Source organism: Gastrolobium bilobum, unplaced genomic scaffold, assembly GCF_033153095.1.
Source record: "Gastrolobium bilobum isolate Gb01-03AN ecotype WA unplaced genomic scaffold, APGP_CSIRO_Gbil_v1 utg1221, whole genome shotgun sequence".
Taxonomy (NCBI): Eukaryota; Viridiplantae; Streptophyta; class Magnoliopsida; order Fabales; family Fabaceae; genus Gastrolobium; species Gastrolobium bilobum.
Window position 1 is genome coordinate 1,885,711 of NW_026897257.1, and position 20,942 is coordinate 1,906,652.

Here is a 20,942-nt window from a genome sequence, read left to right on the forward strand (position 1 = left end):
AGAGAAGGACCGCTTATGAGCCCGCTCCGAGAAAAGAAGTTCAGGGATGAGGGCCGAGGTAAGAAACCGGCCAAAGAAGAGGATGATGAATTCATAGAACCTGAGTTTGAATGCAATGTTATTAGCGGAGGTTTTGATGGCAGGAGGTGATACAATGAATGCCAGGAGAAAATATTTAAGAGAGGTGCTTTCGATACGAGAGCGGCCCAAGTTTAAAGGAGCCGAACCAGAAGCATCACTGCTGTTTTTTACAAAGAAAGAATTGGAGGATGTCATGCCGGGACACGTTGACGAGTTAGTTATCACCGGCACATTAGTCAACTATAAAGTCAAGAAAATGTTCGTAGATAACGGCAGCTGTGCCGACATAATTCTGTGGCAGGCATTCCAGAAAATGAACTGGATGTGGAAGATTTGAAACCCTGCAACACGGATTTGATTGCGTTCAACAACCACGATACTATCCCTAAGGGATACATTGACCTGAGGCTTTCCTTGGGAACAAAAGAGGCTTACAAGTCGGAAAGGATAAGATTCATAGTGGCTGACTTCCAGTCGGAGTATAACGTAATTCTGGGAAGGCCAACTATCCACGATTGGGATATGCTGGTCTCCACCAAGCATCAAAAGCTCAAGATGATTGGTAAGAAGAACACGGTAATCACCATTCCTGGGGATCAAAAAGAATCTCGAAATTGCTATTTTAAGTCGGTCAGAGCAATATGCAGTAACCTTAAGACACCAGCCGGGGTGAACCCCAGTAATAAGCAGGATAACTCCAAGAAGAAGGGAACAACATCGGTAAACATGGTGGAGTTGGACATGAGGGATGAAACTCAGATCCCAAGGCCGGAACCCGATGGAGAGCTGGAGGAAGTAGTCATTGGAGAAAAAACTCAAACAGTCAAAATCGGAAAGAGGCTGGCAGAAGAGGACAAAGTTTGACTTACTGACTGCTTAAGGAGGAACATAGATGTCTTTGCTTGGAAATCCTCAGAGATCCTTGGCGTGGACCTTGACTTTTGTTGTCATAAGCTCGCGGTGTACCCAGGATCAAAACCGGTAGCTCAAAAGAAAAGGAAGCTCAGTGCAGAACGTCGGCAGGTGTTAGAAGATCATGTAAAGGAGTTGCTGGAAGCAGGGTTTATCACAGACATACAATACACAACCTGGTTGTCCAATGTGGTGATGGTAAAAAAGCCAAATGGGAAATGGAAGGTGTGCACGGACTATACAGATCTGAACAAAGTATGTCCCAAGGATGCGTACCCCATGCCTAATATAGATCAGCTCGTTGACAACTCATCCGGGTTCCAGATGCTGTCCTTCATGGATGCGTATTCAGGATATAATCAAATCTCACTACACCCCGAAGACTAAGAAAAAACCGCTTTCATCTCAGAAAAGGCAAATTACTATTATAATGTGATGCCTTTTGGACTGAAAAACTCAGGTCCAACCTACCAAAGAATGATGAATCAAGTATTCGCAGATCAGCTTGGTAAAAATATGGAGGTATACATAGATGACATGATTGTTAAATCTATTAACTCAGCAGTTCATATTGAGGATCTAGAGCAAACTTCCAAAAACTAAGGCAGCACAATATTCGTTTAAACCCAGCTAAATGTGCTTTTGGAGTCCTGGCAGGAAAGTTTCTAGGGTTTATGTTGACTCATAGGGGCATAGAAGCTAACCCGGACAAATGCAGAGCTCGTACTAGAGATGAAGCCACCAGCGAGCAAAAAGGAGATCCAACAGTTGACATGAAGACTAGCTTCGCTCACCAGATTTTTACCTGGGTCTGCGGAAACAACTTTACCCTTTTTCAAGCTTCTGCGAAAAGAGGTGCAATATGGGTGGACCTCAGAGTGTGAGGCCGTTTTCCAAGGAATGGGGAGCCGCTGATAATTTACCTTTCCGTAGGAGATGTTGCTGTCAGCTCGGTCCTAGTTCAAGAAAGTGAGGAGGGGCAACAGCCAATTTACTTTGTGAGTCGGCTCCTCCAGGGAGCAGAGCTCCATTATCAGAAGCTAGAAAATGTGGCTTTTGCATTGATAATCTCGGCTAGAAGGCTCAGAGCATATTTTCAATGGCACCAGATTGTGGTCAGATCAGACTTAGATATCTGGCAAATCCTACACAAGCCCGACTTAGCAGGAAGGATGATGGCTTGAGCTGTGGAATTGTCTGAGTTCGACATAGTTTTCGAAAGCCGAAAAGCAATCAAATCTCAAGCACTGGCAGATTTTGTCAGAGAGCTGACTTCAATCCAAAAGAAGAGCTCACCAAACCCAGACACCTGGAAGATCTACGTCGATGGATCTTCAAATTCCAAAGGTAGTGGGGTCGGGGTAATCATTGAAAACCCGGAAGGAGTGGCGGTAGAATATTCCCTGCAAATGAAATTTGAACCCTCTTGCTTACGGGAAAGGTTAGAGTTCTAGCCTGGCCTATAACGTCGAGGTATTTGAACCCTCTTGCCTATGGGCAAGGTTGGAGTTCTAGCTCGGCCAATAATCCGAGGTATTTGAACCCTCTTGCCTACAGGAAAGGTTGGAGTTCTAGCCCGGCCTATAACATCGAGGTATTTGAACCCTCTTGCCTACGGGTGAGGTTGGAGTTCTAGCCCGGCCAATAACGTCGAGGTATTTGAACCCTCTTGCCTACGGGCAAGTTTAGAGTTTCAGCTTGGCCAATAGCGTCGAGGTATTTGAACCCTCTTGCCTACGGGCAAGGTTGAAGTTCTAGCTCGGCCTATAACATCGAGGTATTTGAACCCTCTTGCCTACGAGCAAGGTTGGAGTTCTAGCCCGGCCAATAACGTCGAGATATTTGAACCTCTTGCCTACGCGCAACTGGATGGAAAGATTCATGCCGACCTACCAAGGTAGGGGGAATTTAAGGGGACGCCCTTACTTCCCTAATATCCTTACAAAAAGAAGGCTGGTTGAACAACATATATCGATGCACATCAATCACGTATATTAACAAAGATATAAAGTCAAATTTGCTATAACAATTAAGCGTGTTTTTGAACTGGCGGAGTACTCAAAATGGTCGAAAAGAAAAGAAAAGACAGGAAAATTACAAAGTTAAACCGGTATTCCGGCTCTTCATTCCGCGCCGTCGTTTTACATCATCGCCCTCACCTCAGCCTCAAACTCGGCACCAGCTGCCTCAATAGCGGCATTGACTCTAGTCTCCTCAATCCTTGGCGTAGTCTCAACCTGTGCGATGCTGCTCTCTGGCAGGCTTGGAATGGATGGAAGGGGGGAAAAAACCCCGCCACGAATGTAGCCAAAGCATTCAAGCTGGTCGAGCCTGAGAGGAAATTCCGGATTAAAATACCTTACCTGGTTGACTCCATTTTTGAAGGCACTGACGGCGGCTTTTTGCAAAGCCGACTGGTTAAAATCATAAGCCTGTTGCAAGTTTTGAAGGTCCGACTTCAGCTTATTAATCTCCGCAGTCAGATCGGAAACCTTTACACCCCTCTCCGCCAGCGCATCATATTGGTCTTTGAATTGCTTCACGATATTATCCTTACCAGGGGTCACACCGTCAAACGTCAGCAATAGACTTCAGGTCTGACTGGGAGGTCTCCAAATAGGCCTTTAATTCAGCAGAATTGTTTGTTAGTTCTTCATTGACAAGAACAGCTTTACTATACCTCAGATGGAGCTCGTCTAACTCGGCAATAGTCTCGGAATGTTTCTCCAGCAGCAAGGATTATGGTTTCACCATGGAAGCAGTCTTGAAGGTGTACAACTCGGCCTTCTGGAGCTCTTCCATCTCGGCTCTTGAAATGATCCCAGAACCGGAGAATGCGGGAGGAGGACGCACCGCACCCCGTAACTCAGCTGTTACCCCTGAGTCCCACAACGATCCCCTCCTCAGTCTGGCTGGGAGAGCGGCGGGAGCAGGGGTGCCCCGAGGAAGAGTAATGGCGGCATGCGTTCCGCCTCCACTAGCCGAGACCGGAGGGTCTGGAATTCCATCAGCCTCCGTATTCTCACCGTCATCGGTAAGATCCAGGATAGAGACCCCAGAATTCAAAGCCAAGGTGGAAGCGGCCGCAACCGGGCTGACTGTCCTTGGCCTCTTAGCCGGGGGTGCAGGCGGAGCAGAAGTTTGCCCTGTTATCGATAAAATATATTCCGGACCTGGCCCTTCATCTTCTTCGTCAAAATTCATGTCGAAATCTGCAAACAAAAACAAGTTATAACAGTAACATGAAAATAACACAAGTAGCAAGGATTTAAATAGCACAAAGCATACTGGTGGGCTCTGGGGTGGAATGAGATCTGGCTACTAGAGAAGCTGCGCTCAGATGGCCCTTGGAACCTACATGGGCCAGCAAGGTCTTGGAATTAGCTTTATCCTCTTGTAACAATCTCAGCTTGAAGTCGGCTGGCCTGCGCTGGTGATGATCCTGAGTCCAGTACAGGGGAAACTTCGGTTCCCCATCATCACCAATGAACCATGGCCTCTTTCCCACCTCGGCCACCATTTTAAAAAAGTGGGCTTTGAAGCCTTTAAAGGAATCAATGTACACAGAAAACAGCTTTCGCGAGGGTTTGCTAACTCGGCCTCGAATGCTGCTCCACCCCTTAAGTTCAGGAGTTTCTGAGCCGGTACGTGAAGTATAAATAGTAAAAAAATGCAAAAATAGGGGAACAGTACACGGAAGGGACAACGAGTCGCAGAGCTGTTCAAAAGCAACAACATAAGCCCAGCCATTGGGATGAATCTGGGTGGGTGCGAGTAGCAGATGGTTTAGGAGCTGTATCTTGAATGGGGAAAAGGGAAACCGAATCCCAATCTTCGTCACCAGATCTCGGTAGAAGAAAAAAGAATGTGTCTCCTCAAGGTTCCGGCCTGAGCAAACAGGTTCATCATCGGCAGGAACGAACGTGTCGAAATCAAACGGGTTGCCAATGGGAAGCCCGAACACTTCTTCGGTTGAAATCTCGGAGGCAAAGCTTAGCACCTCTTCCGTAACTTATGGATATTGGGTACGAAGATTATCGGTTACTGGAGCAGAACCCTTCTCGGCTGTACTCACCCCGGCCTTTGGACCTTGGCTAGAGGAAGCAATATTCGCATTCGATTCTGTAGAATGGGACTCCATAAATACCTAGAACAATAAAATGGAGGATTAAAAGGCAAGAATAGCACGTAGCAATGAGGATACGTACCTGAATTAAACAAACTATTGTCAGAGGAACTAGAATCTTCAGATGCAAAAACAGGAGTAGGGGTCGGAGAACCCGGGGTGTGTGAGCAGCTACCCAAAACTAGGTTGGCCATGAAGTCATTCCCCCTCTCCACAAATTGAGCACTAAGGTATACGCAGTTGAAGCAAGGCTCATGGTTGGTAATATTGGGGCGAGAAGGGACTCTCACACTCTGATTCGGAAAGGGAACAGGGGTAATAGCGTGAACCGGGGTAGAACCTAAGGAAATAGGGGAAGTTGCCCTGGACGGGTTGCCTAGGCTACCGGGACCAGCGCTTCGACCCCGGGCTGAAGGACCAGAGGAAGCCTTTCTACCTCGAAGACCCCCTACGACCACGGACCGAAGAACGAGATGAAGAGGCTCTCCTATGGCCACCACCTCGATAGCCGCCTAGCAAAGCAGTCTGTGTTTCTTCCTCGGTTCGAGGCCTGCCATACAACCAGTACCTCGAAGCAGGAGGTAGGCTCTGAATGAACCTTTCCTCTTCTTCCGCAAATCATTCTTCCTCTTCGGCATCAATTTCATCACCACGACCGAAGATGCGGGGGCAAGAGGGTCTTCCTCGAATGGCATAATTTCTCTCACCCATATCAGAAACTATTCAAAGCAGGGTGTGCAGTAAGTGAACAAACATCAGATAAGCTTATGTAGACAATGCGAGACTAGTACAGAAGGTTTAATCAGGCAAGAACAGTACGATGCGTCACACACACAGATTGACACACGCAAAGGAACAAGCAAGTAAGTAGGTCTGGAATAAAGAAAAGCATTGCAAAACCAAAAGCCATGGTCATATTGAAAAATTAATGGAAAATACGTCAGAAAGGAAAGGCATGCTGAAGGAAAATACCTGTGGAGAAAGGCGTTGAAGAAGCTGGAGATTGACGAACGCAGGAGATGGTGAACGCAGGAGATGGTGAACGTTGAAGGAAAATGTTCTGGGTACTGCCAAGCGATTCGAGATAGTAACAAAGGCAAACAGACAATTTGTGAGACAAATGGTCTGAAATGAAAACTGAGGGTGATAATATGGGGGCTGAAATCGAAAGGTTAAACCCGCGAAAGCCAAAGGGCTTGCAGGATGGACAAGACAGTTGAGAGACGTTTTTGCAGAAGCATTAAATGCTAAGGAGACAAGAAACGCACGAAGCCACACTTTGAGCCTATTGGAAGGGAGTACGTGGAAAAGTAATCATTAGAGAGAAGGGAGATCGTTTCTCACTTCAAAGCAATCATCAGGTAGCAGTTAAATACAACCATTCTCTACGCTGCCGAAATGAGTGACTGAGTTTCTAGTCTAAGAGGGTCGCATGCCCAAAAACTCGGCAACGTAACCCGGATGAAAACTTCCGTAGAACATCCCGGATGCAAATATGCTTGTAAAAACCAGGGAAAGCTTTCCCTCTCGAAGCCAAGTGGGGAAGCCGAAATAACAAACCAGTCAGGTGACCAATATCCGAGCTAAAAGCACAACAGTCGGCTTGACTTGGACATCCCGGCAACCTGAAGACTCAGTCTACCGGGCTGAGGGGCAACTGTTATGGACCAGGGAAAGGCCCACGACAGCAAGAAGCCCAACATACACAAGCCCAAAGGTAAGCTCTATAAATAGAGGCTAAAGACCACAGGTATGACTGATCTCTCTAACCCTATTTCTTTCAAACACGACAGCGCGCACACACACCCCTTCAGGCTAAGGCCATCGTACTATGTGTAGTGATTTGCTGTCCCCAAGATACCTAATCCATAGGTATCTAGAGAGAAAGCTATAGATACAACATCAAACAACCGACTTACGGTCGGCACCTCTGCCCACGGCAGAATAGTACTATTGCCATCAACTTTCATATTTAAAAGTCGTTAAAGAAATAAGATTTAAATTGGTTTGTAAATTGATAATATTTAAAACACTTAAAAATGAATGATACTTCTTTTATTTTAATACTTAAATACTTAAAAGTCAATCAAGTTTAAATAAATATTTATATACACGCTTAGAATACACTTATCCTACCTATTATACGATGGGAAGTTAAGAGTTTTCAAAAAATACGATATATACTGGAATGATACCAATAACAATAAGTAATAATTTTATAATTCTTTATTTTTTGCCTTAAAATACGTGATGAGAGAGAGAGAGAGAGATGGAAATGAAAATAAAATATGATATGGTCGGTTGGTCAGCACGCAAGATGGAGAACACGTGGAGACAAAGGGAAAGGGTTTGAAGTTGAAGGTGTTATGTTATGTGTCTGTGTGTCATGGATGGCTTTCGGCACAAAACTATATGCAATTGAAACAGAATCTCTAAGATATCTTTTTTTGGAGCATGCTCATGTTGTACGCGTCAACTGTCACGGTTATTATTATTCATTAATTATATATTTGTTGTCTCTGTCACTTCAGTTCATGCATCTTCGTATTCCCCTTTTTCTAAATACAGCAATACAATACCTTACCTTACCTTACCAAGTGTGTTCTGTTCTGTTCTGTTCTGTTCCATTTTTCCCATTTGTCATTCATTTACTTTACTTTTCATACACGAGATATGATACATGATACATCTCCCCTTTCAAGCTTAGGTGTCTCGATTCTCACGCCCACGTGGCTTCCTCGTACTGGCTTTCTGCATTTCCGTGTCTTGTTTTTCTTATTAAAGAATGGAAAATAAAAGATGTTGATTGCTCAACATTAAAAACAATAACATACTAAAATATCAACACATTCATTTAGAAAAAAGATACTAAGGTCCATAATGGATGAGAGAGATTGAGGTTAGAATGACTTCCACGTCTTAATCTTGTATTGGTAGTATAAAGAAAGATTATTCTATAGAAAACGATGTAACCAAACTCAACAGAAAGATTAAATACATATATATATTTTTATTTTTGAAAAAAAGAAAGGGTTATGTGTCAAATTCTTGCATCATTCTATAGACTAATACACAACACATTTACTTTTGCCTTTCCTATTTTGTTTGTAAAGAAAATTATAAATTAAATCTATTGCGTATTTTAATTAATTTATAATTCCTGAAGGAAATACTTGTGGTTCATTGCCTAAGATAAAATATTAATAACTGCATATACTTTTGTTGAGAGTTTCTGTTCCTCCTTCATTCCCTTCCCTCGCTTTAGATGCAGTATTTTCATTTTGCGAAGGTAAGCAACTCAGATTATGCTAAGCATAAATGTTCTGTGCTTTCACTGTTTCCTGAGATGAATCTCAGACTCTTAGTGCACATAGAGAAGAAATCTAAGCATGGTTCACCTTAGGATTTTTTGAAATGACCAATATTATTTGGCTTTGTTTCGATATCATTTTGAGGGTGGATGGCCTTGTTGTTGTTTGACACATGAAAGGAACACAAGAGGTAAAAAAAACTAGGGGAAGGAAATTTCAGTGGCCGGTGTAACTTGCCTTAGATCTAGGGAACCAATCTTCTCATTTGGGTACTATTTCCTTGCTATGTTTTCATTTTCAATGACCCCATTTTCCTTGTCCATGTTTGCTAGAGAGAGACAAAGCACAGACTTTGTCAAATATTTGATATTGGTTTCTTGAATAATCTATTGCCTGTTTTTTCCAGGGATCAAAAGGAGGTAGAAATAGAAGGTTTTGGGACATCACTTGTGCCTTGTTGTCAAATAGGATTAAAAATATAAGTCCAAAAACAGTTGATTTTGGAATGGATCTTGTGGGCTGTTCTACTATCTAGCTTTACTGCTTCAATATAGCCATTGGATTTTGATGCCCAAAGTAAATAACCTTGAAAATGATTTTATTTTTATTTTTATTTTATTTTTCCAACTGTATTTGACTGCTTCTTAGGAGTTTGATTCTAAACTCCTTAAATTTCTTGCCGTAGGAAACTTCTTTGTGTTTTGATGCCGATTGAGCCCAATCATAGGAAGGAGGCCTAAGGAAAAAGTAGTTAGGGGCTAGCAGCTTATAGGATACTGGTGTATAAGGCTATTGCTATAAGGCAAAGTAAGTAAACCAATGGAGGAAATATCTTCGAGTGTTGCAGTACCATTTGCACTTGGAAATCTGATTCAAAAGGAGTCTGCAGTGGCTACCCACATGGAGATAACTGGGCTAAAGCTTATGGCAAATACAGCAGCAGCTTTAATATTGAATCCTGCAGTGGAGGATTGTCAATCATATTCTGTTGGAAGTGAAAACCATGCAGATGTTAGTCTACAACACCAAATTACAGTATCTGCAGAGGTAAAAGAGAATCAAGTTGGAGCTGCTCTTCTCTCTGAAATGGTTATTGAATATGAGAGTAATTGGGTCTTGACTGAGAGCCATAACAAGGCTAGAAAGGATGATGAATTCATGTTAGCTGTGGATTTTCAGCGTCTGCATAATTCAAGCTCTCAATCTGATACTAATGACAAAAGTGGTCCTTGTGGGGAGGAAGCAGCATCTTTGGAGACTAGTTATTCTGAAATAGATTCACCAATTATCATCAAGATTGATGATAATATCCATGGAAAGTCCGGTTTAAACGAGCCGCATCCAGATCTAAAGCCAGTGCAGAACACAGTTTCTGTTGCAATGGATATTGAGAGTGAGGACCGAAGTGGATCGGATCCAACACTATCATCTTCTGTGCTTCTTGATCAGTTGCTAAAGGAGAATAACACGTGGAGAACAAGCTACCAGAATGCTTTGGAATCGAGTAGTGGCCCTCTATGGGGTTTTTCATCAATTTGTGGAATGAGACAGGAGATGGAAGATGCAATTTCTGTTAAGCCTCAACTTTTTCAAGTCCCTTCACAGATGCTAATGGATGGCCATGTGAATGAAAACACAAAATACTCACCAGCCCACTTTTTTGGTGTCTATGATGGACATGGGGGCTTTCAGGTATGCCTTAAAAATAGTTTATCAAATTACACAAGTTGTATGTATTGTTGAAGTTGGTTTTATTTCACTAAGAGGGTGTTGTTTTCATAGGTTGCTAATTGCTGCCGGGAACGTCTTCATTCAGTGTTGATTGAGGAGATAGAAGCTGCACAATCAAGTTTGGCTGAGTCAAATGGGAGAGACAATTGGCAGGACCATTGGAAGAAAGCATTCTCCAATTGTTTTCAGAAAGTAGATGATGAGGTTGGAGGAATTGGTGCAGCTAATAGTGGAAACAACAGTGGGGGATCTGATTCTCATAGTGAACCTCTTGCTCCTGAGACTGCTGGCTCCACTGCAGTGGTTGTCATTTTAAGTCAAACCCACATAATAGTTGCAAATTGTGGGGATTCAAGAGCTGTCTTGTATCGTGGCAAAGAAGCACTGCCATTATCTGCTGACCACAAAGTAAGGCGTTTCATTCTAGTTTCACTATAATTTTTTTGGTGAATTTTTGTTAGAATCTGAAGTTGTCTGATGGAGAAAACATTACTTCCCGTTTGCAGCCAAATCGAGAGGATGAACGGGAAAGGATAGAGGCTGCAGGAGGAAGAGTCATACATTGGAAAGGATACAGAGTTCTTGGTGTCTTGGCAATGTCAAGGTCCATAGGTATTTATGTGTCTGTCGCATTGTTTTTGAGAATTAAGTATCAAGCATGAAATTCCCTTTGGCTTCTCCACAACATGATTGGTTTTCTTGTAATTTGATATTACGCTGTGGCATGTTACTTCTGTAAACAGTTTGATGTTTATTAAGGGGTTAAAGTTTTTCATAATATGAATCAAATGGTTTAATTTGACTGTAATTTTTTTGATTTTACATTTCTACTGCTATATTAGTTTTTTCTTGTCGTTAATGCATTTTTGTTTTGGGAAAGAAAGAAATATAACTTCTTTTTCCAGCAAGTGTTCTTTCATTGGTACATTAGTGTCCCAATGACCCAAGGTTTTGGAGCAGAAAATTACTTTAATACACTTCCTTCAATGTGATTTCAACCGTTGGATAGGATATTATGAAAGTACATATATTTTGCTAGATAAATATAGCATTTGAGGAGTTAAGGATTTTATTTATTTATTTAGTTTTATAATTTTTAGGTGAATGTGATACTATTATAAAACTTTTGCTCCAAAATCTGAAATAATAAATTGTTTTAAGATTTTTTTGTATTAGTAATTGAGATTAATTTTCCTTACTTTCTTATTCAAATAATCTTTGTTATTGTCTAATTTTTCTTCTTGTCCAACAGGTGATAGATACTTGAAACCATGGATAATTCCAGAACCAGAAGTCAATATTGTGCAAAGAGAGAAAAACGATGAGTGCCTTATTCTAGCAAGTGATGGTTTATGGGATGTAATGACAAATGAAGAAGCCTGCGATGTTGCACGGAAGCGAATCCTTATTTGGCACAAAAAGTATGGCAACAACGGGTCAACAGGACAAGGTGAAGGAGCTGATCCTGCAGCTCAGTCTGCTGCAGAGTATCTATCTAGACTAGCCCTCCAAAGGGGAAGTCAAGATAACATCTCTGTAATTGTGATAGACTTGAAGGCTCAAAGAAAATTTAAGAAAAAGACATAAAATAACTTGTTTTATATCTGGAATATCTTTATGTATGCTATAGACTTTAACCTGTCAGTTTTTAACCAGTGCCAAGTAATGTGAGCTAAAATTCGCTGTGTTCAAAGATAACTAAAGCTTGGATGAGTTATTACTGTGATATAGATTTCCAAAACATAGTCTTACTAGTACACCTAGGAGCTACACTTAAATTTGATTATTAGTTATTTCCAAACAATAAAAACCCCAAAAGTAATTAGATAATTTGACGAGTTTTAAACAAAAAGTCAGAGATATATCTTTGAGGGACCGTTAAGCCAGTGACCACAGGCATAATTTTTTACGTTTGACCAAACTTTTATAAATTTGTACATCAGATCATATTATCTGCATCTTGGGCGAATCCTAGTCATTACGTTTTGTTGCAATAATAAAATTCAAACATATTGATGCAAGTGGCCCATGATACTCAATCTTCAGCATTAAAATTCTTCATGAAGTGCCAATCATTGCAATTTATAGGCCCTTACATCTATGAGTTTCCCAACAAATTCTTGAACTCAATCACTCAATAACAAAACACAGAATCTTTTGACATAACTAGAGGAGCTGGTTTCTTCGACTCATCTGCAGACGCTGCTCATATGCAAGCTGTGCTCTACAATAAAAAAGGAATCAAAACTACAGTTACATCCGATGGAATTTGTACTTGCCAAGTTGCCATCGAGTACTATAACTCCAACTGTTAAATAAAAAAAAATGTACTCAGATTAACCAGATATATTAGTATCTGAAACCGGAAAGTTGCAAGAGAGTACATCCTATCATTTGTAATTCAAGTAACCATATCAGTAAAAGCATGATATTGCCTTTAAAGTCTCCTAAGCATCCCAGGACAAGCTTTCATCACAAAGGGATCATTTTAATTGAAAAATATGAGCTCCAAAACATTACCATCAGTATCGTTTACAGAACAGAAAAACAACTTCCTCAATATAGAAGAAAAAATGCTTCCGCTTATGACAGATAAACTCATTTTATTCATATAATGATCTACATTCAAGATCACCGAATAAATTGGTAAATAAAGAACAAAAGAATAATCATTTACTTAAATTTAAAATAAAGTCCAAGATTGGAACATACCAAGTTTTATAAGGTTGCCAGTGGAGATCCCGCGTTGGAGAAGTAAGCAGCAAGATCCACATCCAAGTCCTCATACATGCTGATAAAAGGATGTCTCTGGAGTTTCAATCATATATATATCATTAGAAAGACTATTGTGCATGGTATATGTCTAAAGATAAGATTTACACATACCACTAGTCCCTGAGCCGACAGTCTATCCCTTGGGTCTTTCTGTAGACTAAACAAAGAGAAGATTGAAAAAGGAGTATCAGAAGACTCAAAAAAAGCACATTGACATAGAATTCATGGCAAAATAGCCGACTGAATAGTGATGGAAGCTACCAAATTCTTATATTTGTTTAAACACAGATGGAGGCTTGTCCCACGAAGTTATGAAAAATGTCCTAAAATAATATATGAAAATAAGGGTTCATACAGGTAGGTATGGCAAGTGATTTACATTTTTACTGTTGTTTTGTCTACAAAGAAACTACAAAATTAAGGCTCCTCAAGCATACCAACTAATTTCAGGATGACCTTTGTGCGTGTGCACATGCATTCATTTTCTTTCAGTGGGTTAAGATTATTGACTGTACACAACTAGGTAGCACACTTAACAATTACCATGCTGAGATAAATGTGCAAAATTCTTTAGAAAATTGTTCAGATGGAGCACTAGGAGGTGGTCCATCAACAATGGTTTCAATAAGATCAAAAATGCTTTCCCAAGTTTCACTTTGATCTGGTGGTGTATATGGAAACCGTCCCATAGCACACTCGAGCAATATTAGTCCCAAACTCCATATATCACTTTTGTAATTGTAGCCATGCTGGCTCCCATCGATTCTCTCTGGCTGTAAAATTAGCAGAGTGGATGTTATATTCCAGGCAACAGTGATACATTTTGGTGGTAAAATGATAAAAATGTTTGCATATATTACTCACAGACATATAGTTGTATGTGCCAATGAAAGTATTTGCTTGACCAGATGTACTTTCCATAATAGCACTGACACCAAAGTCAGTAATCTTTACTTCGCCTATATGATTTATTAACAAATTAGAAGGTTTTAAGTCTCTGTGGATAATATGTCTTTCATGGTGAAGATACATTAAACCCTTCAACACCTACATCATTAAAAGAGAGAGAGAGAGAGAGAGAGGGAGAGAAAGGGATCAGACCTTGTTTTGGATTCAGTGAAAACAATTATATAGGTGTAAGATTGAAGTGCAATGTCTTACTCCTTACCTGCTTACAGATGGCGGCAAGATATGGCTCCGGAATTGTTTTAACTTTCTTCAGAAGATCAGCTAAAGAGCCTCCATCCATGTACTCTAAGATGATTGATATTACACCATTATCATAGAATGATTGGTAGCAGACAACAACATAAGGACATTGTGCTGATTGATTAATTTTCAGCTCTTGGGCTATCTGCCTGCGCATAGACTCCTCAATATTCATTTGAATTACCTGAATTGTGAAGAATGCATACATAAGCGACAAAAGAACAATGTGGAATGGATGTGTATGATAGCATTAAGGTTGTGAATATATCAAATAAAAAGAAAGTAATTAGTTCATAAGTTCAAGTACCTATGTCAGAAAAATCATGATATAGAAGCAACAGCCTTTCAAGCTAATAAACTAGATTGTTAAACTAGGTGTATTTTGCATGTGATTAGTGCGCGAAGGGTGTTTTTGTCCTTGTACTTCTTTGTATTACTAGCTCAATTCACTAAATATAAATATAAAGACCACACCCACAATAGCTACAGATTTCCCAAATCTCTACTTCACATGGTATTGCCAGTCTTCTAAATCCACTCCCCCCCCCCCCCCTTTTGTTTTTTCCTTCTTCGCCAAGGTCTCCAATATGAACACTCATATTTGGCTACTACTAACACCACATCTCAACCTGAAACCTTAAGGCTTACATCTATGGGTCTTTGGCACTTATATGGTCCTCACTTGGTCTATGTCTAACCAATGTGGGACTTCACACCACTCACACTTGAATATTTCCAACAAAAGGTGTATGGATCCAGAAGGATATGCGGCTGCACACATAAATTTGACAGACCTGCAACAATGTCAAGGAGTTATGGCAATATGCTCTAGGTCTGATGATTTATCGCTTCTCTATACTAAGACGTAAGAACTTTATCATGCCAACCAAAAGGAAGAATCACTGTTGTCAAATGCCTCTTTGAAGAGCTGAATACCCAGCTGCCAATCGCTTCTGATGACAAGGCAATGCAGACACAAAGGGAGTAAGTTCCTGTCATGCGCTTCCTATCTGGTTTGAGGCCAGAATTTGGCACTATCCGCTCTCAACTCCTGGCAGGATACGAACAGTTGACATTAAAGGATGTGTACACTTTTCTTCTTCAGCTTCCCCAAAAACTCTCTAAAAAACACCCTTTGGTCCCAGGCAAGATATCTGCTTTGGTGGACTATAGTACTTATGGGGGTGGCAAACGTGATGATGGATAAATTCCGCTGGAAGAAGAGACGTAGATGATCATTCCATCATTTGTGGCTATTGAAAGGAGCCAGGTCATATCAAATAATAGTGATGGAAACTTCAGCAAAGGAATATGCAACACGTTACAGCAGTTTGCCCAAGCTGCCAGCGATTCTCACCCCTCTAACACCTTGCATAAGACAGCAAGAATCTGTCTTTTAACAACAATCTGAGGGTGGTTGTATTCTCATGGTGGTCTATGTTGATGACATAGTAATACTTAAGAATGACATTTTTGCATTGCAAAACTCTAGAGCTTCCTCTAAATCAAATTCCAAAACAAAGGATCTAAGTCTTTTGAAGTATTTCCTGGGAATTAAAGTAAGCAGAATTAAAATGGGAATTTTTCTCTCTCAAACAGAAATATGTTCTTGATCTCCTCTCCGACGTTAGCATGTCGGAATCTAGACCTTGTGATACTCCAATGATTCTAAAGTTACTATAAGATCAAAAAAGGTAAGGAATTTGGTTGGTAAACTTAACTATCTCATTGTGATACATCCAGATATTTCTTTCTGGGTAAGTGTCATCAATCAGTTCATGTCATCTCCTTGAAGTTCTCATTGGGACATGCTCCCGGTCATGGCATTCTTTATAAAGATAATGGGTACAACAAAGTAGAATGTTATTCTGATGCAGACTGGGCTAGATGACCAATCGATCAAAAACCAACCACCAATTATTGTGTTCTTTAGAGGAAATTTGATCTCTTGGAAAAGCAAGAAGTAAAATGTAGTAGCAAGGACAAGCACAAAATCTGAATATCAGGCAATGGCCCAAACTTCTTATGAGTTAATATGGGTGCACCATCTACTTGATGAGATTGAGTTCAAGGATCCCCTACCTATGAAACTTTGGTATGATAATCAAGTTGTGATTCAAATTGCCTCGAACCCAGTGTTTCATAAAAGAATGAAACAGGTGAGATTTAGCAAGGTATTGCATCTATTTGACATGTTAGAACTGAAGAGCAAATAGCTCACATCTTCACAACGGCACTTAATGGGAGTAGGATTAAGTACCTCTGTAACAAGTTGGGCATGATTAACATTAATGATCCAACTTGAGGAGGAGGGTTGAGAATTAAGTGTATGATGCACATGATTAGTGTGCAGAGGGTATTTAAGTCCTTTGTACTATATTTTACAACTAGGTTATTGGAGTTGGAGGAATACAAATACAGAGACCTGAACCCACATTGGGTATAGTTTTCTCAAAAATCTCTTTCTAGGGTAGACAACACAAATACGAAAGGATAAATAACTAGAATGGGACAAGAGAAGATACAAATTCAAAGCAAGGCATGCAATATGCAGCAAGTATACCTTCAGTGCAAAAAACTGATTAGTCCATTTGTGTTGCACCAATTGCACTAACCCTCCATTTCCCTTTCCAACAACTTTGATTATGTCAATGTCCGCCAAACTTAACTGGTTGTCTGTTGGCTTGATTGGGGGTGGCTGGAAACATAAAAGAGGTTAAACCCATATAAAACATATTGTCAGAATTCAGTCAGCATGTGTATTGTGGCCAAATAAAAAAAATGCAGGAAGTCCACATTCAAACCTCCATGCCTTATTATACCAAAACAACAATGGTTGGGATTTGCAGCTGATTATAACTATAGATGTGTGGAGCTTAACATGAAAAAATTTAAATTGAGTCACTTATAAAAGTGTGCAAAGGAATTAGTTCCGGGCCCTCACTTAACACGGCCATGTATTTACTATCAACTTTTCTATTTCCTAGAATGTATTGACCATTAAAAAGTATGCTTAGGAATTTTTCCAATATAATTAATCAGATTGATCCTTTTTTCTTTTTCTTTTTTCCATGATTGATGGTTTAATAAAACAGAAATTGATAACGGTGTTGAAACAACGAGGTATTTTCAAATGATTCTGGCAGAAACAAGTGGTTCATTACTTGGACTCAGCTATCCTTAGCAGCTGCCTCTGTGAGTCACAGAGGCAGCGACTGTGAGTACCCGTCTAAGAAAAACAAATGCTGGGTGGAGGAAGAAGAGGATCTTACATTAACTCAGAATGCAAACAATTTTATGAAACAAACTTTGTTTAAAACACTTCTTATTTCATGGATAGAATTGAAATGAATTTAAAGACTCAATTTGTTTAGTGGCTCATTTAGTGGATAACTTATGCTGAGCACAATTTCACTTCATAAACTTGCAACTTGTTCTCCATTTGTTTAAAGACACAACACAAATAAGACGAAAAATTCTACGAGACACTAAATTCGTTAATAATATCTGGTTCAATTCAAAACAGTAGTAAAGGCTAAGAAAAGTAGGCTCAATCCCCCAACCCACAAAATCCAAAAATAAAAAATAAAAAATTCCTCTTTATTTTACCAAACAAAAATGGGGAAAGAGCAAATAATCCATCTGATAAAAAAAAATCCATTATAAAACAATGAATGCTCCATTAGGGTTTGGAAACCTCAAAATAAGGAAAATAAATAAAAATCCGGAATCCCTTCTTATCAAAGAGGCCATTTCATCAGATCCAAAAGATCAAATGCAACAAATGAAACAATTGAGCAATCCGATTGGATCAATATTGAAATTGAAGAGAGAGAGAGAGAGATTACAGCTTCGACTTCATTCTCAGAAACAATTCGAACTCCATCCCTGTTGACAAGCAGATCCCCATCCTTAAAAGTGCCACTTTCAGTCCTACAACACACCCACATACCAACAATTCCAATTTGTCAAATCCCAAAAATAAACAATCAAATTCACACACAAACAGAGACTCACAGGAACTTTGCAAAAGTAGCCTGATCAGATGCAGGAACTGAGAGTTTCAGACTGGACCCCAAGCTTCCTTTCTTCATGATTTTGTTTTGGGACTCTGATGGGCTTCTCAACCTCTGTCAGAGATTCTTCTCCCTTGGTTTTCAAAGAAAGAAAACCTGGTACTAACACACACCCACACTCTCTCTCTCTTTATATAATATCGAAACACTGTGTAGACTAACTAGTATTTTAAGCTAAAAATGATAGGTAGGATATTCGTGTTATCAAAATTTTTTATTATCACTCTATTATCATTCTAATTGTCATTGAATTTAAAAAAAAAAAAATTTCTTTTTCTTCGTTCAATTTTTTCTCTAATCCAACGATGATTAAAGTATAATAAAAATTTGTGTCATTATGAATATCGTACTTCAAAAAGGATAGCTTTATTAGAGGATCGAAGTACTAAAAATTCGAATTTTGTGATTGGTTGGCAAATATAGCAGTCACTGTTGACGAGCTGAGGATGGAAAGAAGTAGCTTCAAAGATGGAGACTGTTGTTGACTTTTCAGACTTCCCCACCTATTATTTACAATAAAATCATATTCGTTCTCTTGAGATTGATTTCTTATACGGGGTTTACTAATATTATGAGATACAGATAGTATTCTGACATGGGTGATATAAATATGTGGATTCATAATTTAAAAAAAAAAACATAAAATTCTATGTACGTACAGTATATTCTCTTCTTATATTACAAGAAATTGATTTCTTATATTGTCCTCGTATCAAAAATATATGTGCTTCTCTTATTTTCTATTTTTTATAAAAAAAAATTAATAGGCTTCATTTATTTATCTCTTAATATAAAAGGATTTTTTTAGAGGTGTGCAAAATAACCAAAAAAAGTGGGTCGAACCATGAACCGAACTAAACCGAACCGCTCCATAAAATAACCGGTTTTTAAAAACCAATTCATGAACCGAACCGGTTTTTTAAAGAACCGGTTCATGAACCGAACCGCTTTTTAGAACCGGTTTAAGAACCAACTGGTTTTTAGAACCGGTTTAATAATCGAACCGGTTCCGAACCAAATTAATTTTTATAACTTTATTTTTTAAATTTTAAATTTATTTTTTCAAAAGAGAGTCGACCCGAACCGATTCCGAACCACTTCTGAACCGGTTCCGAACCACTTTCGAACCGAACCATTTAAACTAATTCGGTTCGGTTTTTCAAAAAATCTGATTCGATTCGACCCATGCACATCCCTAATTTCTCTCTTATTATATAAGAGAGATAATCCCCTTGCAAGTTTTTCCTACTACCACTTTTTTTTCCTTGTTTCTAATATATGACATATGACAATTATATATAATGCTATTAGTTATTACATAGAAAGAATAAAAATACCATGAAGTTTATTTTTTATCATTTACACTCTTATAATTTTTTCTTATCAATTAATTTTTTGTGATTTTTTTCATCCAAGTTCATATTTAACATGTTTGTAATTAAATTAAGAGTAAATACCTTTTTGGATTCTTAACAAAAAATACGATCTCCACTTTAGTCATTTACAAAAAAAAAAATTAGTCGGTTAGTCCCTATGAAATTCAAAGTGACCCATTTTAGTCCTTTTGATGGACTAATATGGGATTTTTTTGAATTTGTGAAGGATCATGATTTCAACTAAATGGGTTCACTTTAAATTTGTTAGGGACCTTGAGACTATTTTTTTTGTAAGGGACTAAATTGAATACCGTTTTTATTAGGGACCAAAAAAAATGTTTACTCTTAAATTAATTTATTCATTTTATCCTTCATCCAATTACATAAGTCAAACCCATTTTACAACAAAATACTTCCTTACATTTTGTCCCTCCTAGAATATTAAATAAGGGCTTTAGTTTTATTACGTCACAGTTGATAAATGATTTTTTCTGCACACACAAACATTTACAAATAGAATAGTATTTCCGGTTAAATAATTTACAAATACACCGATTTATTGTTAACATATGAGGAACATATCACCACAGGGGAGATTTTAATTATAAGTGTAAAAAGGTACAAAATTGTATGCTAGCCTTTTGCCTGGAAATTAGTCATAAAGCAAAAGATTCAATGATTGGTCTGTCTTAGTTTTCTGCGTGAACAAAAAGCAATTAAGATACTTACAAAAAAAAAAAACAATTAAGATAAGAAAAAAAAAACAAAAATACCAAGTATGGTAATGACTGAAGAACTAACCTGCACATAGTTGAGCTCTTGAAAAACCCTGCATGCAAATTCATACCAAGTGTGATTATGTCCACATATTTATTTATGAAAAACCCTAGACCTTTTATCAAGTAGAAGTCCAATCGTATAGCTTCCTCAATGCTAGGACGTTGCACCTTTTTAGCCTTGTAAACTTCACCCAAACTGGCTGCTGCTATGAGTTTGATTTATGTAATTGTATGAAGGGTAAAATTGAAAAATTAGTTTAATTACTGATCGTTTTAAATATGGATTTAGATGAAAGAAATCAAGGGGGATAATTGATAAGACAAAAAAATAAGAGTGTAAGTGATAAAAGAATAAACCATATAAAAGTTTATGAACTTTTCCAAAAAAAATATATATATATTGTCTCGTGTTCCAATGCTAAGAATAAAAAAAAAAAATAGTCTTGAGAGAGCCGTCCTTATACACCATTTTATACATATTTTCTAAAAAAAAATATCTGATAATGTTTGAATCGAACTAATTTGAAGGATATACCAATTGAGGAGAGTAAAAAACACATATTTTC

At 38.8% G+C, this 20,942-nt stretch overlaps 2 protein-coding genes across 5 annotated transcripts; one reads left to right on the forward strand and one right to left on the reverse strand.

Annotated features, from left to right (window-relative positions):
• Nucleotides 1–8,223: 8,223 nt before the first annotated feature.
• Nucleotides 8,224–11,854, forward strand: LOC133305323 (protein phosphatase 2C 56-like). 3 transcript variants are annotated; one of them, XM_061505499.1, is made up of 6 exons: nt 8,224–8,408; nt 8,837–9,006; nt 9,116–10,122; nt 10,213–10,569; nt 10,668–10,773; nt 11,414–11,854. In XM_061505499.1, the coding sequence occupies exons 3-6, from the start codon at nt 9,250–9,252 to the stop codon at nt 11,746–11,748; spliced, it is 1,671 nt and encodes a 556-aa protein (XP_061361483.1). In that variant the 5' UTR covers nt 8,224–8,408; nt 8,837–9,006; nt 9,116–9,249; the 3' UTR covers nt 11,749–11,854. The 3 variants fall into 3 exon arrangements, with proteins under 3 accessions (XP_061361483.1, XP_061361485.1, XP_061361484.1); XM_061505500.1 differs by lacking the exon at nt 8,224–8,408 and adding an exon at nt 8,433–8,699; XM_061505501.1 differs by lacking the exon at nt 8,837–9,006.
• Nucleotides 11,855–12,202: 348 nt separating this feature from the next.
• On the reverse strand, nt 12,203–18,369 carry LOC133305320 (mitogen-activated protein kinase kinase SIPKK-like). Of its 2 annotated transcripts, none has more exons than XM_061505497.1 (9): nt 18,163–18,369; nt 17,994–18,078; nt 16,709–16,843; nt 14,105–14,329; nt 13,801–13,983; nt 13,480–13,709; nt 13,048–13,093; nt 12,874–12,969; nt 12,203–12,469 (listed from the first exon to the last, which is right to left on the reverse strand). In XM_061505497.1, exons 1-8 carry the CDS (start codon nt 18,237–18,239, stop codon nt 12,880–12,882), a joined length of 1,071 nt encoding a protein of 356 aa, XP_061361481.1. In that variant the 5' UTR covers nt 18,240–18,369; the 3' UTR covers nt 12,203–12,469; nt 12,874–12,879. The 2 variants fall into 2 exon arrangements, with proteins under 2 accessions (XP_061361481.1, XP_061361480.1); XM_061505496.1 differs by having other exon boundaries at nt 12,203–12,385; nt 18,163–18,368.
• Nucleotides 18,370–20,942: the final 2,573 nt, after the last annotated feature.